The sequence below is a fragment of the Tinamus guttatus genome, unplaced genomic scaffold (genome assembly GCF_059628265.1).
Source record: "Tinamus guttatus ecotype Peru unplaced genomic scaffold, ASM5962826v1 Tinamus_guttatus_pri_ptg000227l, whole genome shotgun sequence".
Taxonomy (NCBI): domain Eukaryota; kingdom Metazoa; phylum Chordata; class Aves; order Tinamiformes; family Tinamidae; genus Tinamus; species Tinamus guttatus.
In genome coordinates this window covers 3,617,987-3,641,762 of record NW_028288761.1, presented here as the reverse complement: position 1 = coordinate 3,641,762, position 23,776 = coordinate 3,617,987, and the positions used below count along the sequence as shown (strand labels likewise).

General features: G+C 37.9%; 1 protein-coding gene across 3 annotated transcripts in view; it reads left to right on the top strand.

Moving 5' to 3' along the window:
* ACAP2 (ArfGAP with coiled-coil, ankyrin repeat and PH domains 2) overlaps positions 1-23,776 on the top strand; it is a 59,124-nt gene that overhangs the window by 17,015 nt on the left and 18,333 nt on the right. For all 3 annotated transcript variants that reach the window (XM_088525550.1, XM_088525548.1, XM_088525549.1), the window contains exons 2-10: positions 478-535; positions 1,707-1,826; positions 3,197-3,250; positions 7,367-7,425; positions 7,911-8,094; positions 9,872-9,916; positions 10,843-10,938; positions 15,048-15,122; positions 20,849-20,961. In XM_088525550.1, coding sequence (XP_088381676.1) covers positions 478-535; positions 1,707-1,826; positions 3,197-3,250; positions 7,367-7,425; positions 7,911-8,094; positions 9,872-9,916; positions 10,843-10,938; positions 15,048-15,122; positions 20,849-20,961 — 804 coding nt within the window. The remainder of the gene's footprint in view (positions 1-477; positions 536-1,706; positions 1,827-3,196; positions 3,251-7,366; positions 7,426-7,910; positions 8,095-9,871; positions 9,917-10,842; positions 10,939-15,047; positions 15,123-20,848; positions 20,962-23,776) is intronic.

Genomic DNA, 23,776 nt, shown 5'->3' with positions numbered 1-23,776 from the left:
TCTCTTGCTGTGTCAGTTGACTCATGGCAAATCCTGTATTTTTGTAATCTTATTGCAAGTTTGCTGTTTAACTGCAGGATGGTGGGGTAAGGAGGGGAGGGGTAAGAGCTCAGAGAGTCACTGAAAGAGTTGCAAAGTTCTCTTTGATATAAACACCTTCAAACATATTGGTTATTGAGTTATGCTTCCTTTATCATCACATAGCTAATGTGAAACACATGAAGGTATAAAAATTTCATCTGTGTTCTCTATTACTAAGCTGTTTAACAGATCGTGTTGTGAGGTGGTTTGGTTTGTTTTGACAGTCGGGTGTCTAGCAGGTCATCTTCGTGGTCCCCTAGAATCTGTGTTGCTTTATAGTTTAAGTGAAACCGAGGTGGGGTAGGGGGTATACAGGCATTTTGACTATTTTATTGCCAAGTTCGAAAGTGTTTTTTAATAAAACTTACAGGAGAACTTTATTTTTTGACGATACAGGGCTGCTTTAGAAGAAGTGGAAGGAGATGTGACAGAACTGGAACTGAAACTTGACAAGGTGAGTGTGCCAATGCCGCGGTGCCTGTTCTGAGAAACAGACACAGAAATGGTTTAGCTCTGTGTAGCCGAGTCCCCTGGTGAGGAACGGCAGCCCAAGGGCCCTGCTGTTGCAAGCAGGACGGATTTGGGCCCAGCGCATGGTAACAGGCCCCGCTGCAGCCGCGTGAGGCGGCGCCGCCGCCATGGAGCCGCGTGAGCCCAGGGCCTGGGCTGCCGGGTGCTGCCCCCGGCGCTCGTGGCTCGCGAGACCACGTCCTGGGAGCACGTTGGCTCGCAGGCTCGAGCGCCTGCTGTCCCTGGTGCTCTGCAGGCACGCTCCCGGGAGCGGCAGGAACATCCTTTACTGCCATCGGGAAGATGGAACTACTGTAAAATTTATCCTGCTTCTTGCCGTGCTCTGTGCATGCCTAGATTATATGTAGCACCTTTTAAGTTCCCTGCAATCTACTTGTTTGTTTTCTAACTGGTAGTATTTGGAGGCTTTTGGGTTGTCTTTTTTTCTCTGCATTTTATGGAAAGTTTCTAAAAGTTAGTTGGTTTGGCCTCTATTGTAATGTTATAGGCATATGTCATCAGCTGACTTCCTTGGCTGCATTTGGAATTTTAACCCTTGCTCTTGCTGTAGAAAGCTCTTGAGACAAATAAAATGGAATTTCCATGTAAAGTATTGTTTTAAGTCTGATTTTTCTCATTATTTTTTGTAACAGTAGTTTCAGGGTTATGTATTTAATAATGTAACTGTCCCAAAGTTGCATGTGATTTTTGGGGGGTAAATTAGGTGGCTTTTTCTTTACCCTGAAGAAGGCATACTGGGTTTCAGGATCATGAACTATAAACACTTAACTAGTTATGTTTTAGTTGATAATGAGATTGCTTTTTACTATTGTCTAGACACCTCTCTTGCAATGTGTGGCTCATTTAAAAAAAAAAAAAAAAAGCTTTTATTGTTAAAGTAATTAATTCTTCTTGTGGTGTCCATGACGCACTGCACTGCCATGTGGTAGAAAGCTCTTCAGAGGACCAGGAGTTTCATTTATCATCCAGGGCTGAACTTTTGAAATCACTTCTTTCTGAAGACATAGCTACGCTCAGTGTGTTTAATGGGTACAGGATGAGTAAAAGGACATAAAACCTTTTATTGATATTTTTTTTCCTCTCTATTTTTCTAGCTGGTGAAGCTTTGTATTGCAATGATTGATACTGGGAAAGCCTTCTGTACAGCCAACAAGCAGTTCATGAATGGAATTCGAGACCTGGCACAATATTCAAGTAAAGATGCATTGGTTGAGGTATGTTCTTGAATAGTGCAAATAGGAAGAGAAAAACACGGATAAAATGGTGAGATGTAGCACTCACTAAGAGAAGTAGTCGAAGATGTTTGTACTATTATTCTTTTTGCTCTATTTTCTTTGGCAAGTGCTTTGTTTGCGGTGCACAGCAGTGCAACCGTCACTCAGGTCAAGGCTGTAATTTGCAATTGCAAGTGTTTTCCAAAGCCCAGAGAATGTCTTGGGACAGGAATTGTCATCTTGGGATGGTTGGGGAAAAAAAATCAGGGTGATGGTTTCTGCAGGTGCCTCTGTGCAGTTTGCTAAATAAAAGGGTTCCAGTTAAGATAACCTAAGAGCCTGTTCCCTGAGCTTTGAGAAAGTACCATGGCAAATGCAAGTAGATGGCACCTGAGGAGTATAGTCCTCTCTGGTGTATATATATAAAAAAGTAAGTTTCAGCTGTACTCGGCCTGCTTCCATGGCAGCATACTTCAGGTTGATATCATTAGGCTAATTTGGAATAGCTAATTGGACAAAGCTCACACTTTGTTCTTGGTGATTTTTTTTTGTATGTGTGATCACACTCAACACTAGATATGTATGATAATTTGAATTGAAGTTTGAAGTTGTATTTTGTAAGTATGCAGATATACTATAATTGTGTATAACATGTATGTCATGTAATCTATTTGTGTTGCAAATGTGCATCTTCATAAAGCTAGTTGAAAAATGTATCTTTGAAATTGTGTGGTGTTTGCACGTGTTTGCAGAAATGGTGGTTGTTTGGGAATGGACTTGTTAAGAACGTAGTGCTGTGACACATTGCCATGTAACAGAAAACCAAGTTTAATTTGTAATGAGATACAAATGAATTTGATTCAAAGCATTTTATTTTGTGCTTAAATGTCATAGAAATCATTATCCAAATATTAGGAATTATTTCATAAATGTTTTTGAAGTGTGGAGATTCAACAGATCCCCTCTGAGGTGGCTCAGCATTTCAGCTGTGAGGCAGCAGTTATCACAGTAATGGGAGTTATAAAATGAGATGTAGTGTAAGCTAGTGTCTTTATATCATATGAACTTCTAATAAATTAGTTAACTTGGATTGAGGTTTTTCTAGATTTGCTTCAGTTTGCTATGTTATATATAGATGGGGTAGCAATAACCTATTTATGTTGCTTGTCCTTTTAATAATAGCTTAAGTTGATATTATTCCTGTAGTCTCCTTCTACTATAAAGTATAGCTGATTTAGCTTAGATGTAAATTTAGATTAATCATGCTACGAATCTGTTCCAAGCTCTTCAATGAAAAGCTGTAAAAAGCTGAAACATTGTTTTCATGCTCTAAGGTTTAACTTAAAACATTTATTTTTATTTTTTTGCAGACTAGCTTGACAAAGTTTTCTGATACCTTGCAGGAAATGATCAATTACCACAATGTAAGTAACTTTTTAAGCTAAAACGTGATTCTGATAACTTAGGTTGACTCACAAGTTATCTTTGATAGTAGAATAATGCTGAAGTTTTTCATGATATATTCTTCAAAAGAACACACTTTAAGTGGTAAATATTTTAAAATTTTTACCTGTGAAATATTTTATTTAGATTTTTTAATAAACAAAATAAACCTCTAAACATCTCTGTCTTTAGAGACCCTTTTACATATTTTTGTGTCTGGAATTTAAGACTTGCTAAAATCCAGTGTTGTACTGTAAGATGCAGTGAATTCTGGATAGTTTTGCTTTTTTAAATGAAATGCATGCATAGCAGTGATCTTGGAGCATTTATTTTTTTACTGGACTTAAATAGTATACCTTTTTCCATATGTTCTGCTTTTTCTTTTTTTTCTCCTTTATAATGTGGAAAATGAAGCACCTTTTTTTTTCTTTTTTTCTTTTTTTTTGTATAGTTTTCTTTTTCAGAGGTATGCCAGATGCAGAGAAATGTGGAGATATAAAAAAATGGTAGGGTTGAGCCCTAGCCATCTCAGGCTTTTTGCACAAGTTAGGCTTTTTTCTTTTGTATTTTTGTAATTATTTTTCTCCTCTCTCTTCTGACTGGCTGAAAGCCCAAATAACATGCCCTTTACTTTGGCCCCCACTGCTCTTTTCTAATCCTTTGCTGGAAAGGAACTGGAGCTTCTCTGAAGATGGGCTGGATTCTTACAAATGCCAAGCATCGAGGTTTTTGTACCAGTAGGAATTTAAAATGTAATGAGGCAGAGAACAGTTTGAAGTGTTTCAGTTGAAATGTTTGTTAACATTAACTTAGCTTCCTAAAACTGTCTCACGTGGCTTTTTTTTTGTTTGTTCATTTGTTTTTTTTAAAATGCATGGTTGTCTAAAGGGTTTAAATGAAGGACTGTATGTTGATGCTGTTGAGTATGGGTGAGGTGCATAGATTGAATATCATGAAGCTGACGAAGGGGACAGGAAGTGGGCAGAGATACCTTGATATTGATGGCAAGAAGTGTGTGTGAATATTCACAGCAGTAGCTGGCTCTAGGGGTGGGAGAACACATTATTTCTGTGCACAGATTTCTGTAGATTGGGTACAGCAGGTGAATTCACTTTGATACCACAGACTTTTCAGACCCTCTCTATTATGCTTGGCATGCTGTTGCTGGTTACTTTATTACCTGTTTGCCTTGCTTTATGGTATAGGCCTCCTGATGTGCCTGACCTAGGTGTTTTGATCTTGCTGTCAGTGTGCTATTTTTTTACATGATTGTGGCTTGCAGTGCTTTAAAGGTTATGGGCTGGAAAGGTTATACATCTACACAGATTGCACTCTGGACATTTTTTCTGTCCTTTTAGGAAACGTATATCTAGGCATTTTTCTGCCTAGCAGTGTTGTTTTTTACTCCGAGTAGAATTGCAAGGCCTTACATTTCTAGGTGTCCACGAATCTGCAGAGTTCCCATCTGGTCCCGCTCCTGTTTTGGATGTGGATTGGTGCGTTCCTCAGGCACTGGCAAGCTTAAATGTCACTAGTGGGAGTAGCCTCAGCATGATTTCCACCTTGCTGAGCCTTTATCTATTCTAGTTCTCTGTGTCTATGTGTGTGGCTTAGGTATTTTTTTTTTTCCCCCCCCTTCTGTATCTTTCCCAAGTGGAAATGCAATCTGCCTCTTGAGGATCCTCCATGTGTTACTGTTAGATACAGGATATTTCAGGTTGAAAGGGGCTTTGGGCAATACCTGAAATAAACAGGGTGGGCTCTGAGGCTAGAGCATGTTGCTCAGGCCTTTATGTTCCTAGGTCTCAAAAGCCACCAAAGATAGAGACTGGATGGAGTCCCACCTGGTAACTAAGGACTTCAACTCAGTCATGTTTTGCTCTCTTCTGTGCTTGCAGAAGCCCTGAGCTGGGGAGGGCTTTGCTGTCAGTACGTGGCAATACGTGCTGTTTTGCTCCTGCAGTTTGTGAGCGGGGAAACTGAGGCAGGGAACAGCTATCTGCTAAAGGAGATGTGGTCAAAGGGTCAGAGCTGAGACAGACTTTTTGATGTGCTTTCACCAAAAGGTTATGAACCACTTGGATCTCCACCTTTTGGAGGAGATTCTATTGAACTGGACTGAATACTACTTGATATTCTGTCTTTTTTTTTTTTTTTTTTTCCTCCTGGTCATGCCCTGTACTTCTGTAATACAACTGGGAGGTATAGAAAAGAGCCTCAGAGGACAGATGTGAAGCTGAAGGAATGTAGTTTCATTTGTCAGATGTAATTTCTGGGGACATAAGAAAAAATGTTAGCACCCTGTGGTGTGTGCTTTGGCCTTGGGAACTTAGCAAAGCTTGAGGAAAATCGTTATATGGATGACTATTCCCCCTTTTCTACCTCCTTCAACCCATCTTGTAAGAGGCAGAAATAAGCACAATTTTGGATCACTTTACATCTTTCAAAAAGAAGCAACTGTTCTTTGTAGCAGCTGGGCATGAAGGAGTTTTTTATGAATTTAAGTAAGGGAGGGGGCACTAGTTGTTCATGTGTATTACCCTTCATTGGTTTCAGCCTAGAGCTTTTTGTGGGAAATCGTGGGTTTGTTCTTTCTACAGTTCCATTTGTTTAGTTGTTGGTTAAGCTGTGAGTATGTATTAAAGAAACAAAAACAAACAAAAAACCCCCCCAAACTTCATAGTTTAAGACTCAAAATCACTTTTTCAAAGTTATTTGAAGAGTAGTGTTCTTCACTGTTGAGTAATCGTCATAATAAACATGAACGATGAAAGAAGGCATGCCAAATTATCTGGGTGAGAGAACTGCATACCAGGAACTCTTGTCTTTCCTTATGACTATATTTTTTTTAAGAGAAGACCCATGTGAGGAATTTGTTTTGGGTTGTTTCTGTTATACTTGTCTTCCCATATAAGTTATAGATGTTTCTTACTGTGTTCTACCTAGACTTCTGGAAAGAGAAATATTGTGCTTTTTAATATTAGAGAAGCATTAGGTTAGTAATAGTTCTTTCTAATCCTGCATAATAAGCATATGTATTTCTGCAAGAAATGTACCTCGAGTTGGCGTGACTTTTACATACGAACCAAAAAACAAATCTTGACATTTAAGTATTCAAATTAGTTTCCTGATCTTCGCTTAAACCTTAATTGGCAGATATCCAGATCACACCATCAAGGGTAGAGTTCAACATATTGCCTAAAAAGAGGCAGCTGGTTGTGTTTGGAAGACAAGCCCTATAACTTAGGGTTAATAGAGGTCAAAATTAGATTCTATTAGGGAAGCTGTGCAAATAATTTTTGGTGTGAGATAGTGCTGCATTTGAACAGAACAGGCTAGAGCGTGACTCTCTCCCATATCATTCACTCAGATCAGGATTACTTTGGTGAAGAAAGGTCCAGGCTACTTTTTTTGTGACTTTGCATTGGAAATCACGAGCATCTATGACAGCCCCTCCTGTGCCAAGAGTGTATTAGAAATAAGTTTGTGCCGAGGTGCTGCAAGTGATATTGTTGCAGATCTACCTTGTTCCAGGGCGTTCTGCAAAGGGCTTTAGCTGGCTTGAAGGTGATGATGGATGTTGCCCTGCTGCTCACTACACACTTGCGGAGCGCGCTGCCTCCGTCTGGGGGGAGCTTGCATAACTGTTATTTTTGGTGTGGGATCAAGGAAAATGACTTGTTTCGTGCTTTCCTCGTTTTTCTACTTCATGCTTTATTGTGCACGTATCTATGCGAATGTGGAGCAAGGTTGCCAGCCTGGTTTTAGTCCAAGGCTACTCTTAGTTCTCTGTTTTTTTTTGTTTGTTTGTTTTGCTGCACAGTGGATTTCTGGCAAAGATTTTTCAAGCAAAATGTTTTTAATCCCAGAAGTAACATATAGTGTGAAAAAGTACTCAGTCTGACACACAGAATAATTTCAGAAACTACTGTATGAGGTCAACGGCTTCCAAAAAGGTGAGAGAGAGGTTTAGAAAGACATAAAGCATTTAGTAGCTCCTAATTGTATCCTATGCCTATGTTGAAAATGAAAAGCTATGAATAATCCCAAGTTATTGAGATAAATCTTAATGCTTTTTTTTAAATTTTTTTTTCCAGATCCTCTTTGACCAAACCCAAAGATCAATTAAAGCACAACTTCAGAGTTTTGTTAAGGAGTAAGTTTCTTTTCACTTATGGAGAAATAACTATTAAAATGTCTTTAAAAAAGAGTCTAACTTCTGAGTGGGTTGGTGAAAGTTTTTTGGAAATCTTCAGCCATTAATTGAAGGGTGTGTATTACAGCCTTGCCAAAAACTGCCCCACACCAAGGAGACTTTAGTTTCAGCTGAAGAAATGCTAAATTGGAAACAGGATATGTTTTTGATCTTAAGATTCATGTTGTCTTTGTTCAATTAAAATAAAATAGCGCTTACTGATTTTCTTTTTTTATGTTTTTCTAAATATCAGTTTTACCTTTCCTCAGAAGAAGAAGAAAGTGAGGCTTCCATCCTGCTGCTTGTGATTTGCCTCTAATCTGAATATTCATTAAAGAAAAAACAATGAAGCTAGCTTATAACACTGCTAAAAATGTTCTGCTTACTGCTTCTTTTTCTCCTACACTTTGGAATTAGTCATCTTTTTTTTTTTTAATTGTCTTTAGAGATATTAGGAAATTTAAAGATGCAAAGAAACAGTTTGAGAAAGTCAGTGAAGAAAAAGAGAATGCTTTAGTGAAAAATGCCCAAGTACAAAGAAATAAACAGCACGAGGTAGAGGAGGCGACTAATATCTTGACCGCTACGCGGAAATGTTTTCGGCACATAGCTCTGGATTACGTTCTTCAGGTAAGTGCTGCATGTAGAGAGAGAAGTCTTTGAGAAGCTGTTGTTGTAAGTTCTTAAAGGTGTGGAAATTACCAGTGTATAAGAAATAGTCTGCAGGTGGTGTGTTTGTGTATTTTTTGATGAAATTCTGGGCAGTCAATTTACTTAATGCATCCTTATTGCTTAAATTTGTATATTGTGCTTTTTCTGCGAGAGTGAAGATTGATTTTCAATTTAAGTGTGTCTAGTTCTGTCTCTTCAAAAAAACTGATCTAATACAGCATAGTCAACACACAGACCAAAAAAAATGCAATTCATTATGTAATTGAAATAAACTGCAGCCTAGTCTAGCAACTACAGGTAACCTGAACACTTGGATCTAGGATGCTGACTGCTAGTGCAATTGCAGTTTTCTGATATGTGTTTTGTTTGACAACTACTCTATTTGCCTGCTGAGCTGGGAGTTTGGCACTGTCTTAACTTCTCCTATGGCATGTAGTTCTGGTTTTGCTTTACAACTGCTATAGGGTGTTGGGAGGTGCTACTTTTGTATCCTACTATTTTGAAGCCTGAGAAATAATTTTTCTGCACATTTTTCTAATTCATGTGTACCATGGGTGGCATAGCCCTGTCTTACCTTTAGCTCAGGTGATTCCTGCCCCTTCTGCTGACTGGATTTGACCTAGTGCACCAATTTTTCCTCCCAACCCTCGGCTCATAATTGGATTTCAAAACAGAGCTGATGAGAGCTGTGCACTGGGGACAGACTCCAGGGAAATCTGATGTTAGCAGAGTACACTCAGCTTTTATCACTCTGCAAGGGAACATGTTTCTTTGTGCCCCATCGTTAGTGCTCGGCTCCTGCATGTGCCCGGGGTGGCAGAGCCGGTGCCAGGCGCTGCTGCAGGAGACGCTTCTATTTCGTGACTCTGCTGCTGGGGAGTTGACTTCGCTGCTGTAGTCCCTCGATAGCTCTTCTGGCTTTATTTCTGATAAATGAGACTGTAATTAAAAGCTCTAGGTCTGGATGACAGCTTTAAGTTACAGACTAGAGATAGGAAGGTGATGGTGAGATAGGATAGAAGAATTATTTGAATGTGGAAAATAGGGTATGTATTTAATAGGGTATGTATTTAATGTGAAAAGTTTGAAGTTCAAGGGTCAATGAACTTGGCCGGTTTAAAAGAGCAAGAATGTGAAATGTTGTTCACTGAAGATGTTGTGATTTTGTTTATTTTATGGCTGGGGCTCTATCCCAGTTTTGGGAATTTTTTGACAACATCAACCTTGGGGCAGACCGTTATATAACACGGTTTTAGCCCCTTTCCTAACAGAGAGGCAGATGCTGCGTGCAGCTCCTTTAAGGAGAAGCTGTGGGACTGGGTTGGCTCACATGGTCAAAAAGTTATTTGAAATATGCATTGAAAAATCTGCATCGAATATGGTCTCTTTGAGATGGCAGTCTAGAAAATTTGGTACCTTTGTGTGTTATGTTACTTTTGGAAGGCACATCATGTCTGAATTGTTTTCCCTTCTGTTATAAAGCTTCGTGACTATCATTGGGAAATGACACCTTTGCAAGGCTTTATCTCTGAAATGAGTCACTTATCTCCATGACAAATTTAGCATGCATTCTGTACTACTGTAAAAAGGCTTTTTGTAGTCAGATATTGAGTTATATTCTTCTATTTTAAGCTTTGAAATGCTTGTATGAATGTAATCTGCTGTTTATTCCCATGAGGGAAAGTTTGCTAACTGAATTAAAAGCTTTTGTTTCCTTTCTTTTTTTATTCCCCAGATCAATGTTCTTCAGTCTAAAAGGAGATCGGAAATCTTAAAATCGGTAAGGTATATTTTTAATTTTGATATAGACAATATTTTATTAAATTTGAAACGATTTTTTAAAAATGTGACTGCAATGCAGTATGTGCTAAATCAGTTTGTCCTTTTCTCCATGTATATTACCAGTCTACTTTATAATATCACTTTGCTGATGGTCACCTTGGCGTTTATGATAACTAAATTATTTTTGGCAATCCTTTTGGTTCAAGTGTGGATGCTTTGCTAAGGCTTTTATTGCCATTGACTCTTTGGTATGTGCTTTGATTAAAAATGAAGGCTTTGTTCACCAAAGAGTCTTTTCTTTGGGACTGTGATATTCATTTGTAAACAAGAAGCACCTCTTCCAATCTCTTTCTAAGACCAATTCAGCCTTTTTCACAAATAGCATTCTTACTTCGTATAGCAGCTGAGTCAGCTAATATGCAGTATGCTTTTAGCTGTATGGGTTGAATTAATATACAGCTACAGCTGCATACTTGTTTTCTCCTGGTTATACTCCTTTTTCTGCTCCTTCATATCATCTCTGTCTGTTCTTATGTCGTGGCTCTGTTCATACGTGTTGTGATTTTGGATCATTAGTAAAAAAAATTCTGTACCCTCACTAATTACATATCCTAGTTAGGAGTTATTAAAAGTTTTTAAAAGTTTTAGATAACACAAATTGGAAGCTATTTTTCTTCCTTTAATAAAACTTTTGTTATGGTTGATAGGATTAATTCTGTTAACTAATTTCTGAGATTTTTGATTCTGGTTTTTGCTGCCTTAAACTTGCATACTTATTTATGCTACTCAAAACTGTACAAAGAATGGATATAAAATTACAAGGGTAAAAAAGTATCAATTTTACTGTACTTTAAGTTCATTTATGTGAATTAATTAATTGAGCTACCTAAATATTGTATGATTTTTCTTTTTCCTTCCATCTAGATGTTATCATTTATGTATGCTCACCTGGCTTTCTTCCATCAAGGCTATGATCTCTTCAGTGAGCTTGGGCCCTACATGAAAGATCTTGGTGCACAGGTAACAAAAGTTATTTTATAAGCTCATAAATATACACTGAAATGAAAGAAAACTTGATGTGTGGACACATGCCAGGTGCCTTTTAGTCTTACTTGATAAAAGAGGGAACTCTGCAGTGTTGCAAAGATAGAGGCAAAGCGTAAAAATACTATTTTCCTCTACAGCCCTGTGTTCTTAAACTTGAAGCTTTGGGGGCTCTGTAATAGAGAATCATGAATAGAGTGACCACAGCTAACTGAGCTTAAGAGCTATTGAAAGTAGTTGTTCAAAATGGATTAAGAGCATATGGTATGCATTTGAAAATTGTCTGTTGTGCCAGAAAGGAAGACTTAAGTCTGTGTAACTTGACTTGTTTTCCACAGAAACTGAATGGGGTTGAAAAAATAGGGGTTTTTTTTGCCTCTATCCAAGCATTTAGAACAGCTGCACTGATACAAAAACCTTTGTTCTTCCTGTTTCCCAACTGAAGATACTAAGCCAAGCCATCGCTCCCCCGCAATCTTAAATGTCTATCTGCATCCAGAAGCAAATAGGTTACAGCAAACATGTACCTTTATTCATCTCAAAAGATGCATCTCAATGTCTGTGAAATCAACTTGTTTGTTTGGGGCTGATCTTAAAGGGTTTGTGGTCCTGGCTGTTCATTCCTGCTGCTGTGCTGTTGTCACCTGTACACATCAACCTGTTTGGCTCATGGTGAACTAGATTAGTAACTGTAAAAATACCTTTTTAGACATGTAATTTTGTGAGTTGTTTTTTTTCTACTAGGTTAATTCCTTAATCTCTAGGTCACAGTGTGTCCTCTTAAATACTTGTGGAGGCACAAGCCTGGCAAGTGTGTGTGTATTTGTGTGCACACACACACGAGCTGCCTCTCCTAACAGGAAGAGAAGAACTAGTGAACCTAGAGCCCCCAGCATTGTAGTGTTTGATGATATATATGTAACGATGCAATATGTGTAGAGGTAGGGAGAGAAGAAGGCTAAAACTATGTAATTAGTGTTGCATGCTACCAGCTAGGCTTTAATGTTTCCATTTCAGTGAGAATTGCCTTAGGAACTTTGGGTTATTTTTGAATGGCTGGTCATCCTTTTGCTTGATCTGTGCAGGAATGTTGTGAAACATTGTTTGGTGCTGGTATCATAGCAACCAAGGAGTTAAATTTAGAAAATCTGAAGCTGAGAATGTTTAGAACTTATTGCAAATGGAGAAAACCTGAAGATCCTGAAGTTGTACAACTTGCTGAATTATTTCCCCCTGTTTTGCCATTATTAACTTTTAAATAATGGCTGTTTTTCAGTGGAGAAGCAGCGTAAATTTATTTAACAATTTTACGACTTGTATTGATTCAAGTTTCTGCCTTTAAAAGTCAGGGAGATGTATCTTGATATAAAAAAATAGTCAGGGTTTTATTGGTGTTTATTTTTTTGTGAAAATACCATCAGATTCTTTCTGTTGGTAAGTGAATTCTAATTCCCAACTAAACTGATCAGTATGAGACCCTAAATAAAAGATTTAATAGCATCTGAAATATGAAAACTAAGATATGTTAGGTGGTATGACCATATAATCTTTCATTCTTATGTTCTGCACTTTCAAAATACTGTCTGGTTTGAGCATTTTCAAAATACTAATGGAATGAGTTTGGGCAGTTTTATTTTCTGGATATCACAAGTTTGTTTAAGATTGTTCATATTACTCAAGTCTGCTTGAATTATCATTCTGCAGTGAAAATATAAACAGCCACACATTTTAGTCTAGTTTATTTGTGCGTAGAATACTACCTACAGGGCACCAAGTTTATACAGAATATCATTAATATTAAATGCAGCGTTTTGAAAAAAAAAAAAAAAAAACACTCATTTTTGGAGACTACTCAATAATAGCATAGCGACTTGGGCTTTGATAGTTCAGTCTCACTGTTGGCCACAGTTCTGGGAACAGTGTGTGGTGCTGGTCTGGTTTTTCAGCCAGAAAACTGGTGATATTTTGCTGATCTTAACAAAAGAGAAAATTCAGGTCTGTGCTTGAGACCTGGGAATGATGCAAGGTTGGATTGATAATGAAGAACAGATTAACAAGTGGGGCTGTGCTAGGGCTTTCTAGCATGTTTAAATATGTATAAAATGTGTATGTTTATATGCCCATGTACATAAGATGCATAATGCCACACTTTTTCCCTAGTTGTTGTCTCGAGTCACCAGGCACTATTATGAAAGGCATGAGAAAAAGCTTTGGTTCTTTGACAAGCTCTTTTGATCTTTATAGAAAAGATACTGTTAAAAGCTTTGTTTTTATTATGTCTATTAGTGGCAAATCCATCCTTGCACACTTTCATGCTGAAATAGACTACAACTGATGGCCCTCATCTGAATATTGTCCTCTGTTGCATCTGAGTAGGGTAGGAGGGGGGAACTTCTTGGAGACCGTGTCTAGGTTTCTAATTCTGAGGTTGCTTCAGGGTGAGTCCTGTAACATCTTGCATGGCCCTAGGGCCAGTTCTCATCTCAGCTGTAAAACAACGGAGTTCTCAGAGTCCTTGGAGCACCATGACAGCCCCCTCTCTGTTAGAGGATCTTATATCCTTCTGAGTTCACGTAGCTCTGCGTTGATCATGTCAGGACACTTCAGTCTTTCTTATGTTTGTGCTCGCAAAATACCTGTAAGACATGAACATGATCATGTAGCCGTTTGAGATGGACAGTGAAACAGAGAGAGGAGACTTACTGAAATAACCAGAGCATGGAATTGCATCCAGATATCCCAGCTATCTGACAGTTCCTGAATTGTTGGACTGTCCAGTGCGACAGTGTAAGAGCTACTCACTGTCCCTGTTCTTTCTTGTTGGCTTCAATGCAAGCAGGGAAAATGTGACACTGGGGAAAATGAACCGAGTTGGCAGAGCTACTCACTTGTGGTTCAGAGAGTGGGTGGAGACTCTCCTTTTTGTGTGTAAATAGGGGATTGGATTAGTCATACTGTGCCCTTTGCCATATGACTGATACTGGAAAAGTGGAGTTGCGCACTGTCCATAGCCTCTCAGACCCAGCTCCGGGGTGAAACGGCGTCCGCACCACAGGCGTGAAGCTGTGTGGGCTGCACCCCCATGTTCAGTCAAGTCATCATCTCTGCTGCGTTTGCATCTTTGCTTAGTAAGATGCCAGGCCTGGCCTTAGTGGAAGTTGTGTGTTACAGTTTGGATAAGCAAAAAATTCACCATTTTAATAAATGCTTTAATAAATGCTTTAATAGCATAGCTTGTCGTGTAACTGCTGAACTCATTGGCCTTACGGACAGCTTCTGCCCTTCTGTTTTGCTGTTTCTTATTTAGACACATTCTTACATCAAAATCTGTACAAAAGAGTTTGCTCAGAGGATATAATAAATTTCTTACCCTCCTTGTCCCTTTCAGTCTCACAAGGAAAAAAATATATATTGTTTCAAGTATGTTTGTAGCAAGTGTTTGGTAATGTTCATTTTATTGTCACAGACTTCTTAAGAATGTGTAATTTAATACAATCTCAGTGGTGACAGTCCTTTTTCTTTTTTTCTTTGCAAAAGTAGTGTTGTATTTTTAAGACTAGAAATAGTCTGAATGGTTCTAAGAGTCTAAGGAATCTTGCCTGAGTACTGCGAGTGAGCCCTGGGGAGTTATCAAGGAAAAAGCCTAACTGGGGCAATTCTGTGCTCCGAGGAGGAAAAAATCACCAGCATCTACTCTTTCTAGTTTCTGCAGCTCCTGCCAGTGCTGCTGCACAGGCCAGACAGCTCTAACGCATGAGTCATGCGCCTCAGCCCCAGCACCAATGCGGCGCAGCCGGCGCGGGCGCTTGGCACCATGCTGCTCCGGGAGACGTTGCTCCTGGGGCTCAGGAGGAAGGTCCACCCTCCCTAGAGGTTAATTCAGGATGCTAGTGCAGAGCTCTAAACGAGGCAAAGGTGCTTGTTAAAGGTAAACGCTTTGTCATCACAGAAGTGATTTTTAGAATGCAAATAAAAACGTCAGGCAATGTCTAGATATAATGTATTCTTTTTGTCAGCGTTATGAAATCTACAGAGCCAAATTTCTCTTGAAATCTAAAGATCCAATTTTCTGTTTCTCTTTACAGCTGGATCAGTTGGCTGTAGATGCTGCAAAGGAGAAGAGAGATATGGAGCAAAAGCACTCCACTATTCAGCAAAAGGTACTTGAGAGAATGTAAAACATGGATTGCACACCCATTTCTGTTTATCTTTTTGGCATCTCTCTTCAACAGTAGAGAGTTCAATCTCTGCATTGCAACTGCAAGGGATAATATTTTAAAGCGCAGAGAAATAGCCTTACAGATCATTAAACATAGACTTGAGTTGCAGATACTCCTTTTGTGTCATGCAACACAATATTACCTTGCTGTCAAAACTGAACATAAGTAAAACAGCAGAGTTTGTTTCAATGCTGGGACATCTAAGCATTTCATTAAAACTCTAATTTCAATGTCATCTTGGATTCAGTGTAGTTGTAAAAGTTGTCAGCACTTCCTCCTATGTGTCTGTAGAACAGGTATATGCTTTGCACAGTCCTACAGGCCTATGTGCATATTTGTCTTCAGGGCTATGCCAAATATGAGTTGGATGCCTTGATGTAGAAAGTGGTGGTTGTTACGATGTATAAGGAGTGAAAGTCAACTTCTGTAGAGATTGTCTGATGTGTAATGTTCAGTTGAATGCAAATGTGAAAACAGTGATAACATTAAGTTGCTATTTTGGGCAGACTTATGTGCTTTTATTTTTGTTTTTGTTTGGGGGAAAATGTAGATACTTCAAATTTTTGGTGGGAGGGGAATGACTTCTGTTGCTTGGATGTTTCAGAAGCTCTAGATCAGTATTGATTTTGCAGGTGTATTTCTAGAAGTTAAAAATATTTCCACTGAACTCTCCGATAGTGAGCTAATACTTCAGGTACTTTTGAAAGGGATTAGATACGAGTTTAAAGGTAATGCAACACTTCTTACTCTCATTCAAATACATTTTTATGTGATCTATTCAAGTGCCACAAATTGAGAAAAACTTTAATGTAAATGAAATCTGATGGATAAATTAAAAATTCACTAGTGAGAACATGCTGAAAATAGAATGATTTAGGTAACCTTATTAGGAGTCTATTTTAATAGAGGGGAAAAAAAAAAAAGGTAATGTTGTTCTGCCCCTGTTGGTTGTGAGACGTTGTTCTCTTTCAACCTCTCCAGCAGTTGGTAGGAGGTATTAGGGTTGCCTCAGCAGTGCTACTGTGCTGCATGTGCGGACAGATACAGGATAACTATAGATAAAGGACTATGGGGAAAAAGATGGAAATAATTACATTTGTATGTTCAAGTTTTGTCTTACTGAGCCCAAGTAAGTTCAGTTTTAGGTGTGGGTAGTAGTTGTGGGTTGCTGTTGGAGGAAAGTAGTGGTGAAAGATGTAGGTTATGGGCAATGCATTTCTAATTGGCCATAGAGATAATAAGTTGTTTCCGTGATTTATGATCATTCCTGTGTCCAGTGATATTTACATTTGTGGTTTTTGTTGTTGTTTTCTCTCTTTAACGCTGCTTAAGGCTGCTTTGCAGGTAAAACTATTTCTAATTTTACTGTAGTGAAACTTGCAACTCAATCAATTATGTCTGATGTAAATATTTTTTGTTGTTTCTAACACAAACACGGAACAAACAGACCGATTAATCTTATTTTAATTGAATGATCACTTTACACTGCCTCCAAAGTAAAATCAGGACATTAGGATGGTGTTGTATGTTGTCTTCAAGTTTTGTGTTGCAGGTCAAACATGCCCTTACTAATCAAATAATTCAGGTGTTTTTTGTGATGATAATACCAATCTGTGTATCTAGCCTTTGGAAGAAGACATGATTTAGCTATAGCTTCTGAAATGATTTGCCTGGTGTCTTATTCAAATCAATTTGTTCCTGATGGCACCTCCATGCTTTTCCCAGCACACAAGTATGTTTCCGTCCCATCAGGACTTCATAACCTTCAGCTGGCTTAGACCTTGGGTTATTAGTGTCATTACCCAGTCAACCTCACCAAGATGACACTCTGGTTTTCAGTTTTTCTTCTTGTCCTCTCTACAGCTTTGTGCCATGCCGCTCTTTAGGCATGTTTCCAAATCTCCCAGTGCCAAATTCTTACATCTCTAACTACTACTAAAGTATCTGCTTCTTGAGTTGAATATTCCATGAAGTACGTATGTGCTTAATATACTTAATTTTGTTTTTAGTTCGATGCCTTGGAATGATGCCTTCTTTTCCCCCTTGTATAGAAAGCAAGCAGTCTCCGTTCTGAAACTTTTATCTATGAGTGTGTATGGACCTATCAGCTCTGCATCGTTTACCGCTGTTTGTGTGCATGCATATTCATGCAGAATTGTACTAATTAAATAACTCAGACTTCTTTTTTCCTTGTTTTCAGCTTCCCCTTTAATTTGGCTGTTGTCAGAGAGGCTGATGTAAATGTCTTGGAAGGGCTTGGCTGACAGTATACTTTGATTTCTCAAGAGATTTGATGTCTGTTTTTTGAACTTTTGGCTGCTCTCTGTTTACTTAGCTACTTGCAACAAACGATTTGGGAAGTATGAATTTTTACTCATTAGTTTGGAGCAACACGTACTATGGCTTAACCTAGAAAGAGCTACAATGGAGTTTTTTTGTAGGGAAGGATACATATCATAAGGATGGTGAGAAAGTATTGTCAGTAACATGGAAGACTGTTCATGACTCCCGTCTCCAGAGTGGCTTCATGCAGCCTGTTACTGTAGAAATAGGTTAAATTGAGATAACTTGAAAATTACTTAGAGCTGTCAACAGCATAGTGGTTGTTGTGACAGAGCTAATAATTCTAAACACAGTGAAGTTATATAGAAAATTCATTACACTTGTATAGTTTTCATAGTATTCAAACAACTCTTTCATGCAAAAAATGGAGGAGAAAAATCTGCCTCTGAACAAGTATTCAGGAAACAGCTGGAGTGAGAATGATCTGAGAATCATAACATCTTGACTAAAGGAGCTGATAGGAAACCAGATGCTACCACAGCATGAACTGCTGTTGCGGAGGAAAGCAAACCTTATTCCTGTCCCCCAAAATAAAGATATATTTAAAATGACCTCTGTGCTTAGTAATTATCTTGACTTCTTGGCCTTCATCTTGGACCGTAAACCTTGTTTCTTGTCGTAGGTTTGTAGTTTTGAGCTTTTCCTCAAGAGAGTTTAGACCAAGTGCAACAAACATTTCTTGCTTTGCTTCTGCTATGGGAAGGGAATGGAAGCAAGTGCTTCAAAGGCAGTGGGAGGCAGGGGATGTTGCCGTATATATATATGCATATATATGTATGTATATGTATATATATATATTCTTATTGGTATGCACTGCAATAACTTCTGAGTTTATTCTTTTATGGGCTGGTTGGGGTACGTTTTGTGTCTGTGTCTGATTCATTTCTTGGTCTCCCCCACTTTCTGCCTTTCAGAAAGCTTGGAAATTCAGCTTCTTTAAAATAGAGAAAAGCAATATCTTTGTCCCAATTCAGTGGATTCACTAAATTCCCAGGACTATAGGGTGCAGATACTGGCATTCCTAGTGGTGGACTGCTAAAATGGCTGAAATTCAAGCCTTTGACCTTTTAGTAATCTTCATATTGTAAAGGATCCTTAAACTCTGCTGCTGAACAGCGACTTTGATGCAATGCAAATTATATGTAGAGGAAATAGAAGAAAGCAGTTGGACTATGAAATAAATCCAGTCTGTGATAAAATGAAATTCATATACAAATGTTGTCACTCAGACATGTCAAGGTGTGAGTATTGTGACCCAATAAATTAATATTAAGTGTAGAAATGAAGGTTGCCCTGCCGTTGCCATTGGATTCCTATCACAGATTTAAAAAAGTGGCAGGAGAGGACACTGTACCTCTCGCCTACGTGCAATGCTTTGTATATGTGTTTATTTTCCAGTGCCTGGCAAATACTTAAAAATAATTGGAGTAGAAAACGTAGACCTTTCTTACTTTAAAACTGAGCAAAACATGGAGTGTAGCACTTTAGTGTGGTTTTCATAACATTATTTTATTTTTTTGTATTATAATCCTAGGTGACACCTAGCTAACAAAATGCAGGCTTTTCCAACTGTGCGTTTCCCTAAGGAATGTCAGGTTGTGAATCACATGAAGTGACTGGACTGTTAACATGTGATCCTCCTCAGCAGGATGCTGGAAAGATATGGATGCATTTCTCCCTACCCCTGGTTATTTTTCATAATCCATTAAACTTTTCCGTGAGTGAGGATAAAAATAAGTTATAATGTGACTGCTTTCCCCGTATTCTTTAATTATGAAATAAACGAGGTGATCAAATCAGATATGATTTATCCAGCTCTTTTTCTGCCATTGTGCTTTCAATGAGAAGTTTTGTTGTTTTGTTTTTCCTGAGCACAGCATTAGCAGTGATAAAACTTTTTGGATAAAGCATAGGGAAGTCTTACTTTTAAAAGCTTTTAAATTCAATTAGTATTCTCCTACGTATAGCTAGGAAAATGTTCAATTTAGGTGTACTCTTTTCCTTAATCTTCTCTACATGGGTTCAGGTGATCTCACAACGTCCATTAAAATGCACTTCATGAGATAGACAGTATTTTAGGTTACTTAGGCAGGAAAATAAGTTTGACAACAGAAGACAGCATTTTGGATTGCCTGTGTTTGTCTAGCTTCAAAAGCAGCTTAAATCTAGTTTCACTGGAAAACCACAAGTGCAATTTGTGAACCAGCTGCCTGAGCTGTGAGGAAAATGTGAGTGCGGAGCTGGGGCTGCGGGGCCGGCGCTCGCTCTCACCCACGAGCACTTGCAGGCGTCGCGGGGCCGGAAGATGCAGGTTTTTAGCAGGTTTCATTATGTGTGGGAGCTGGTAAGTTAGAGTAATTTATCAAGCTTTTTGGGTAATATGTGAGCTCAGCATCTGTAAGACCGTGCTTGGGTATTTTTTTGATGATGTGATGAGATAAACTGGTGATTTCTCTGCTTTTTGAGAATGTCTCTGTATTAAAGCTGTCTAACTGTTAAAACTACATAGATTTTTTTTTGCTTATTTGAGGTGTTGATCCCTCTTTCTTTTCCTATACATATATTTATTAGTTCTGTTAATATGTGACTTATATAGATTATGAAAGAGTAATGCATTTGAGTGTCCTCTTGCTCTGTCCCAATAGGTGCATTAGACTGCTTTGAAAAATCTTACTGTGTTAGAGAAATCCCACTCGTATTCAAAGCTCAGGAAAGATGCAAGGAAAATTTTAATATTTTTAACATGGGGATTAACTGTGAAAGAGAGGACAATTTTTAATAATTGTCAACTTTTTTATATCTTAATATAAAATGTATTAATCTAATAATGAGACTTTTTTGCAGTTTCCCCTAGAAAATACCTTAAGTTTGTTTTCTAGAATTTAGATCGTGCTGTAAGGAATAGACACCTGGAAACTTTCTCTATGAAACTGTAGAAGTTTTGCATTTCCTTCTTCATTATGTGATACTTCATTTCTTGATGTTTTCTTCTTGTATCTTTCCTAGTTTTGAAATACAACCTTTTTGACCCAGAGACTATTTTTCTGTCTTCCCTCCTCCTCCTTCCCTGCAGTCTTGAAAAGATGGTTGGTAAAATAATTAAATAAAGCAATCTTACTGTTCTGGATCTTCCAAAGTAAAAATAATCTTCAGCATCTTCATCTCCTAAAAATAGTATCTTATAATAGAGTGGCGAAGTGGAGACTAGCGAATGTCGCAAGCAAACGTAATTCTTGAATGTTTACTAACTACTAATGTTGCTTGTATTTGAAGCTTCGTTTGAGACAACAATGTGTCTTTCTTGTTTTGTTTCTTTGTACTAGGATTACTCCAGTGATGATACTAAATTAGAGTACAATGTAGATGCAGCCAATGGCATCGTTATGGAAGGTTATCTATTTAAGCGAGCCAGCAATGCCTTCAAGACGTGGAACAGGTAATTCTTCAGGCCCTCACTTTAGCTTGTAGTGATACTATTAGCAAAGCTTTGACCTGCAGGCCCTGTAGCCCGCTAATTCTACAGATTTATCCTTGATGTTGAATTTTGAGAAAACATTTAGATTGCTCGGTTAATTACCATAGAGATTATATTTGAAAGGCTTTTTTTCTTATTTTCTATTGTTTAATTCTGTTTCTAGTTGTTTACAAGCCTTTTTATAAGAAAATACCTTAGTCTAAAGTCCTATATGTGGAATGCTTCCTTTGTTGCCACAATCTGACCGTAATTACATTATGGCTTTGCTTTGGGGTTGATAGAGGCAATTTTTTATAGCATATTATATACAATCATAAACGCATCATAAATATTCTCCTTCCACTTGGCTTCATACTGCTTAGCCTAATACACATCTTTCCTTAAGATGATAAAGACTAGGAGTAGTTATTGCTTGTTTTCACTACCGAAGACTGATGGGATGCTTTGCTGATACAGTGCTGGAGAATTTTTCAAGTTCAGCATGTATTAGGGGCTAGAGGATATTTCCAGTGCCTTGATAGAACACAAAAGACTATCATTACTTTAAACTGTTTTTGTCCATAAAAATATAAAATGAAATCCTGAAGCAGTAAATACATTAAAAAAACATATATTATCTGAGGGAATTTAGAGCTGAAATCTGAGAACCCTGAGAAGGACGGGGTATTTTAAAAGTGCTTTTCAGGTACGTAGACTGCTTTTCCTTTCTTTACACCCATACTTTATATCTGGGGCGGCGGGTGATGGAATCACCCAGCTGAAACAGAGCCGGAAGCAATTTGGCTGGAAGGGAGCACTGGAATTTCCTGATGTTCCCAACCTCGGGCGACAGCACTGACCTTCCTTGTGAACTGGCATTTGCAATCATAGTTGTAATTTGTATTTGTATGGTCATTTCTTGTTTCCCTGTGTTAGTATTGGTTGTTGATGTCTCCAGATATTTTAAAATACTCCCTAAGGCAATTAAGTTACACAATAATTGCAGTTGCAAGTACTAGTTTATACTTCACAGCCTTGAAAACATAAGGGGAAATGAAGTGGCACTATGAATTTTGACACAGTCTGAGACACGTCAGTGTGATCCTAGCTAACAAAATAAAGCCTATCCTGTGATGCTCCTGTGTACTTGCTTGGGTATATGAATGCATGGACATGAGACTGTGTGCTGGGAAAGTCTAGTTGCTGAGGGGGGAAAAAAGGTGGCAAATGTGTTCCAATAGAGGAAAGCTTGTTTTATTTTAATCCAAGCTAATTTCTTCCTAGTGCAGTGTATTTTCTGCCTGGGGCAGCTGGCAGCTTGAGTACAGTTGTCCAAAGACTTTTAGTGAATTTGGGGCTTTTGCAACAAGTTCCCCAGTTTTGTATGATGCTGGTTTAAAAAAATAAGTAGTTTGTGAGGAGTCTGCTATGAGACCCATTTTCAGTGTGACATTGCTGTGTTTTTGGCTTCTGTTCATGGCTAAAGTTTTTTTTGAGATCTCTAATGTGGCTGAATGGACAGTCCATAATGAATTTGAGTATTTCAGGCAATGGTTTGGTGGAAACAAAATACTATATTTATAATGAAAAGCCTCACAGCCCAGCTTTTCGAGACCTACTGTTTGAATATACATTTATCTATTAGTAAATTATGTCTATATTTTAAAGTACAAAGGTCAGACACTGAAATCAGTTGCATTTATTAGTTTGGAGCAGTAGGTGGAAAACTGCTTTGTTCTATATTTAAAAAATGAGCAAATCTGTTATAGATAAAGGTGTGCACAAATAAGCGTGTGAGGGGACAAAAGCCTTTAGCAAATACTTGAATGTTGCAATTTTTTTCTTTTTTTTTCTTTTTTTAGGTTGGATGCTTTAAACATTTTCCTTTATTTCTGCTGTATTTTCAGATCATGCTGATTCTTTGCTTATTTTGCTCATATTGCATTTTCATTCCTTTTCCTCCTTTCCCTTATGTTTTAATCCTACCCCATTTTTTCACATGACAGGAAAAAGCCAGATCACATCAGGTACCAACCAGCTTCTTTTATACCTTCCCAATATTCCTTTGGCACGCAAAAAGCTCTTAATTAACCCTGCATTTAATTTTGATTACTTGCAATGGATGTAAAGTGGCTAAGAAAAATAACAGAAGGATTCTGCCTGGGATGACAGTGCTACTCAACACCTTTAAAAGAGATGGCAAGGTTGATCACATGCTCAGAAGTTTGAGTGCAGAAACTAAATTTACCTTAATTCTTTTATAGCTAAAAATAACTTAATGTTTTGCCTTTTTCTAATTTATGTTGGTGAGATTTTTCTCCTCAACTGCATTTGGAATTAGAAATGGCACTTTTAAATGTTGTGCAATATTAATTGTTCTGTTTTATTCGCATGCTGATGGCAAGCAAAATTATTCCTCTTTGAAAATGAATTAAAATTATTCAAATTTTATATTCACTTTGAGTCATTTCTTCTTCTTGGTATTAATTCTCTGTTCTCAGAAATTTTAAATGTTCTTCACTTTTTTATATTTCTCCTACTTAAGTTGATTTTTTTTTTAAATGTGTAGGTATAAGTGAGAAAAAGCCAGTTAAGTCTCTAAATCCAAACAGCTTCATTTAAGTGCTGCCATATGTACAGTGAATCAATATGACTTACTTGAAGCCTTCTCTAAGTATGTTTCCTCCTTCACCACGCTTTTCTCCAAATTTTCAGTGACAAAAAGACACATTTTTAAAAAAACGTTGATAACCTCAGTGCCTGCAGCACATGCCATTTTTTAAAGACTTAATTGTTC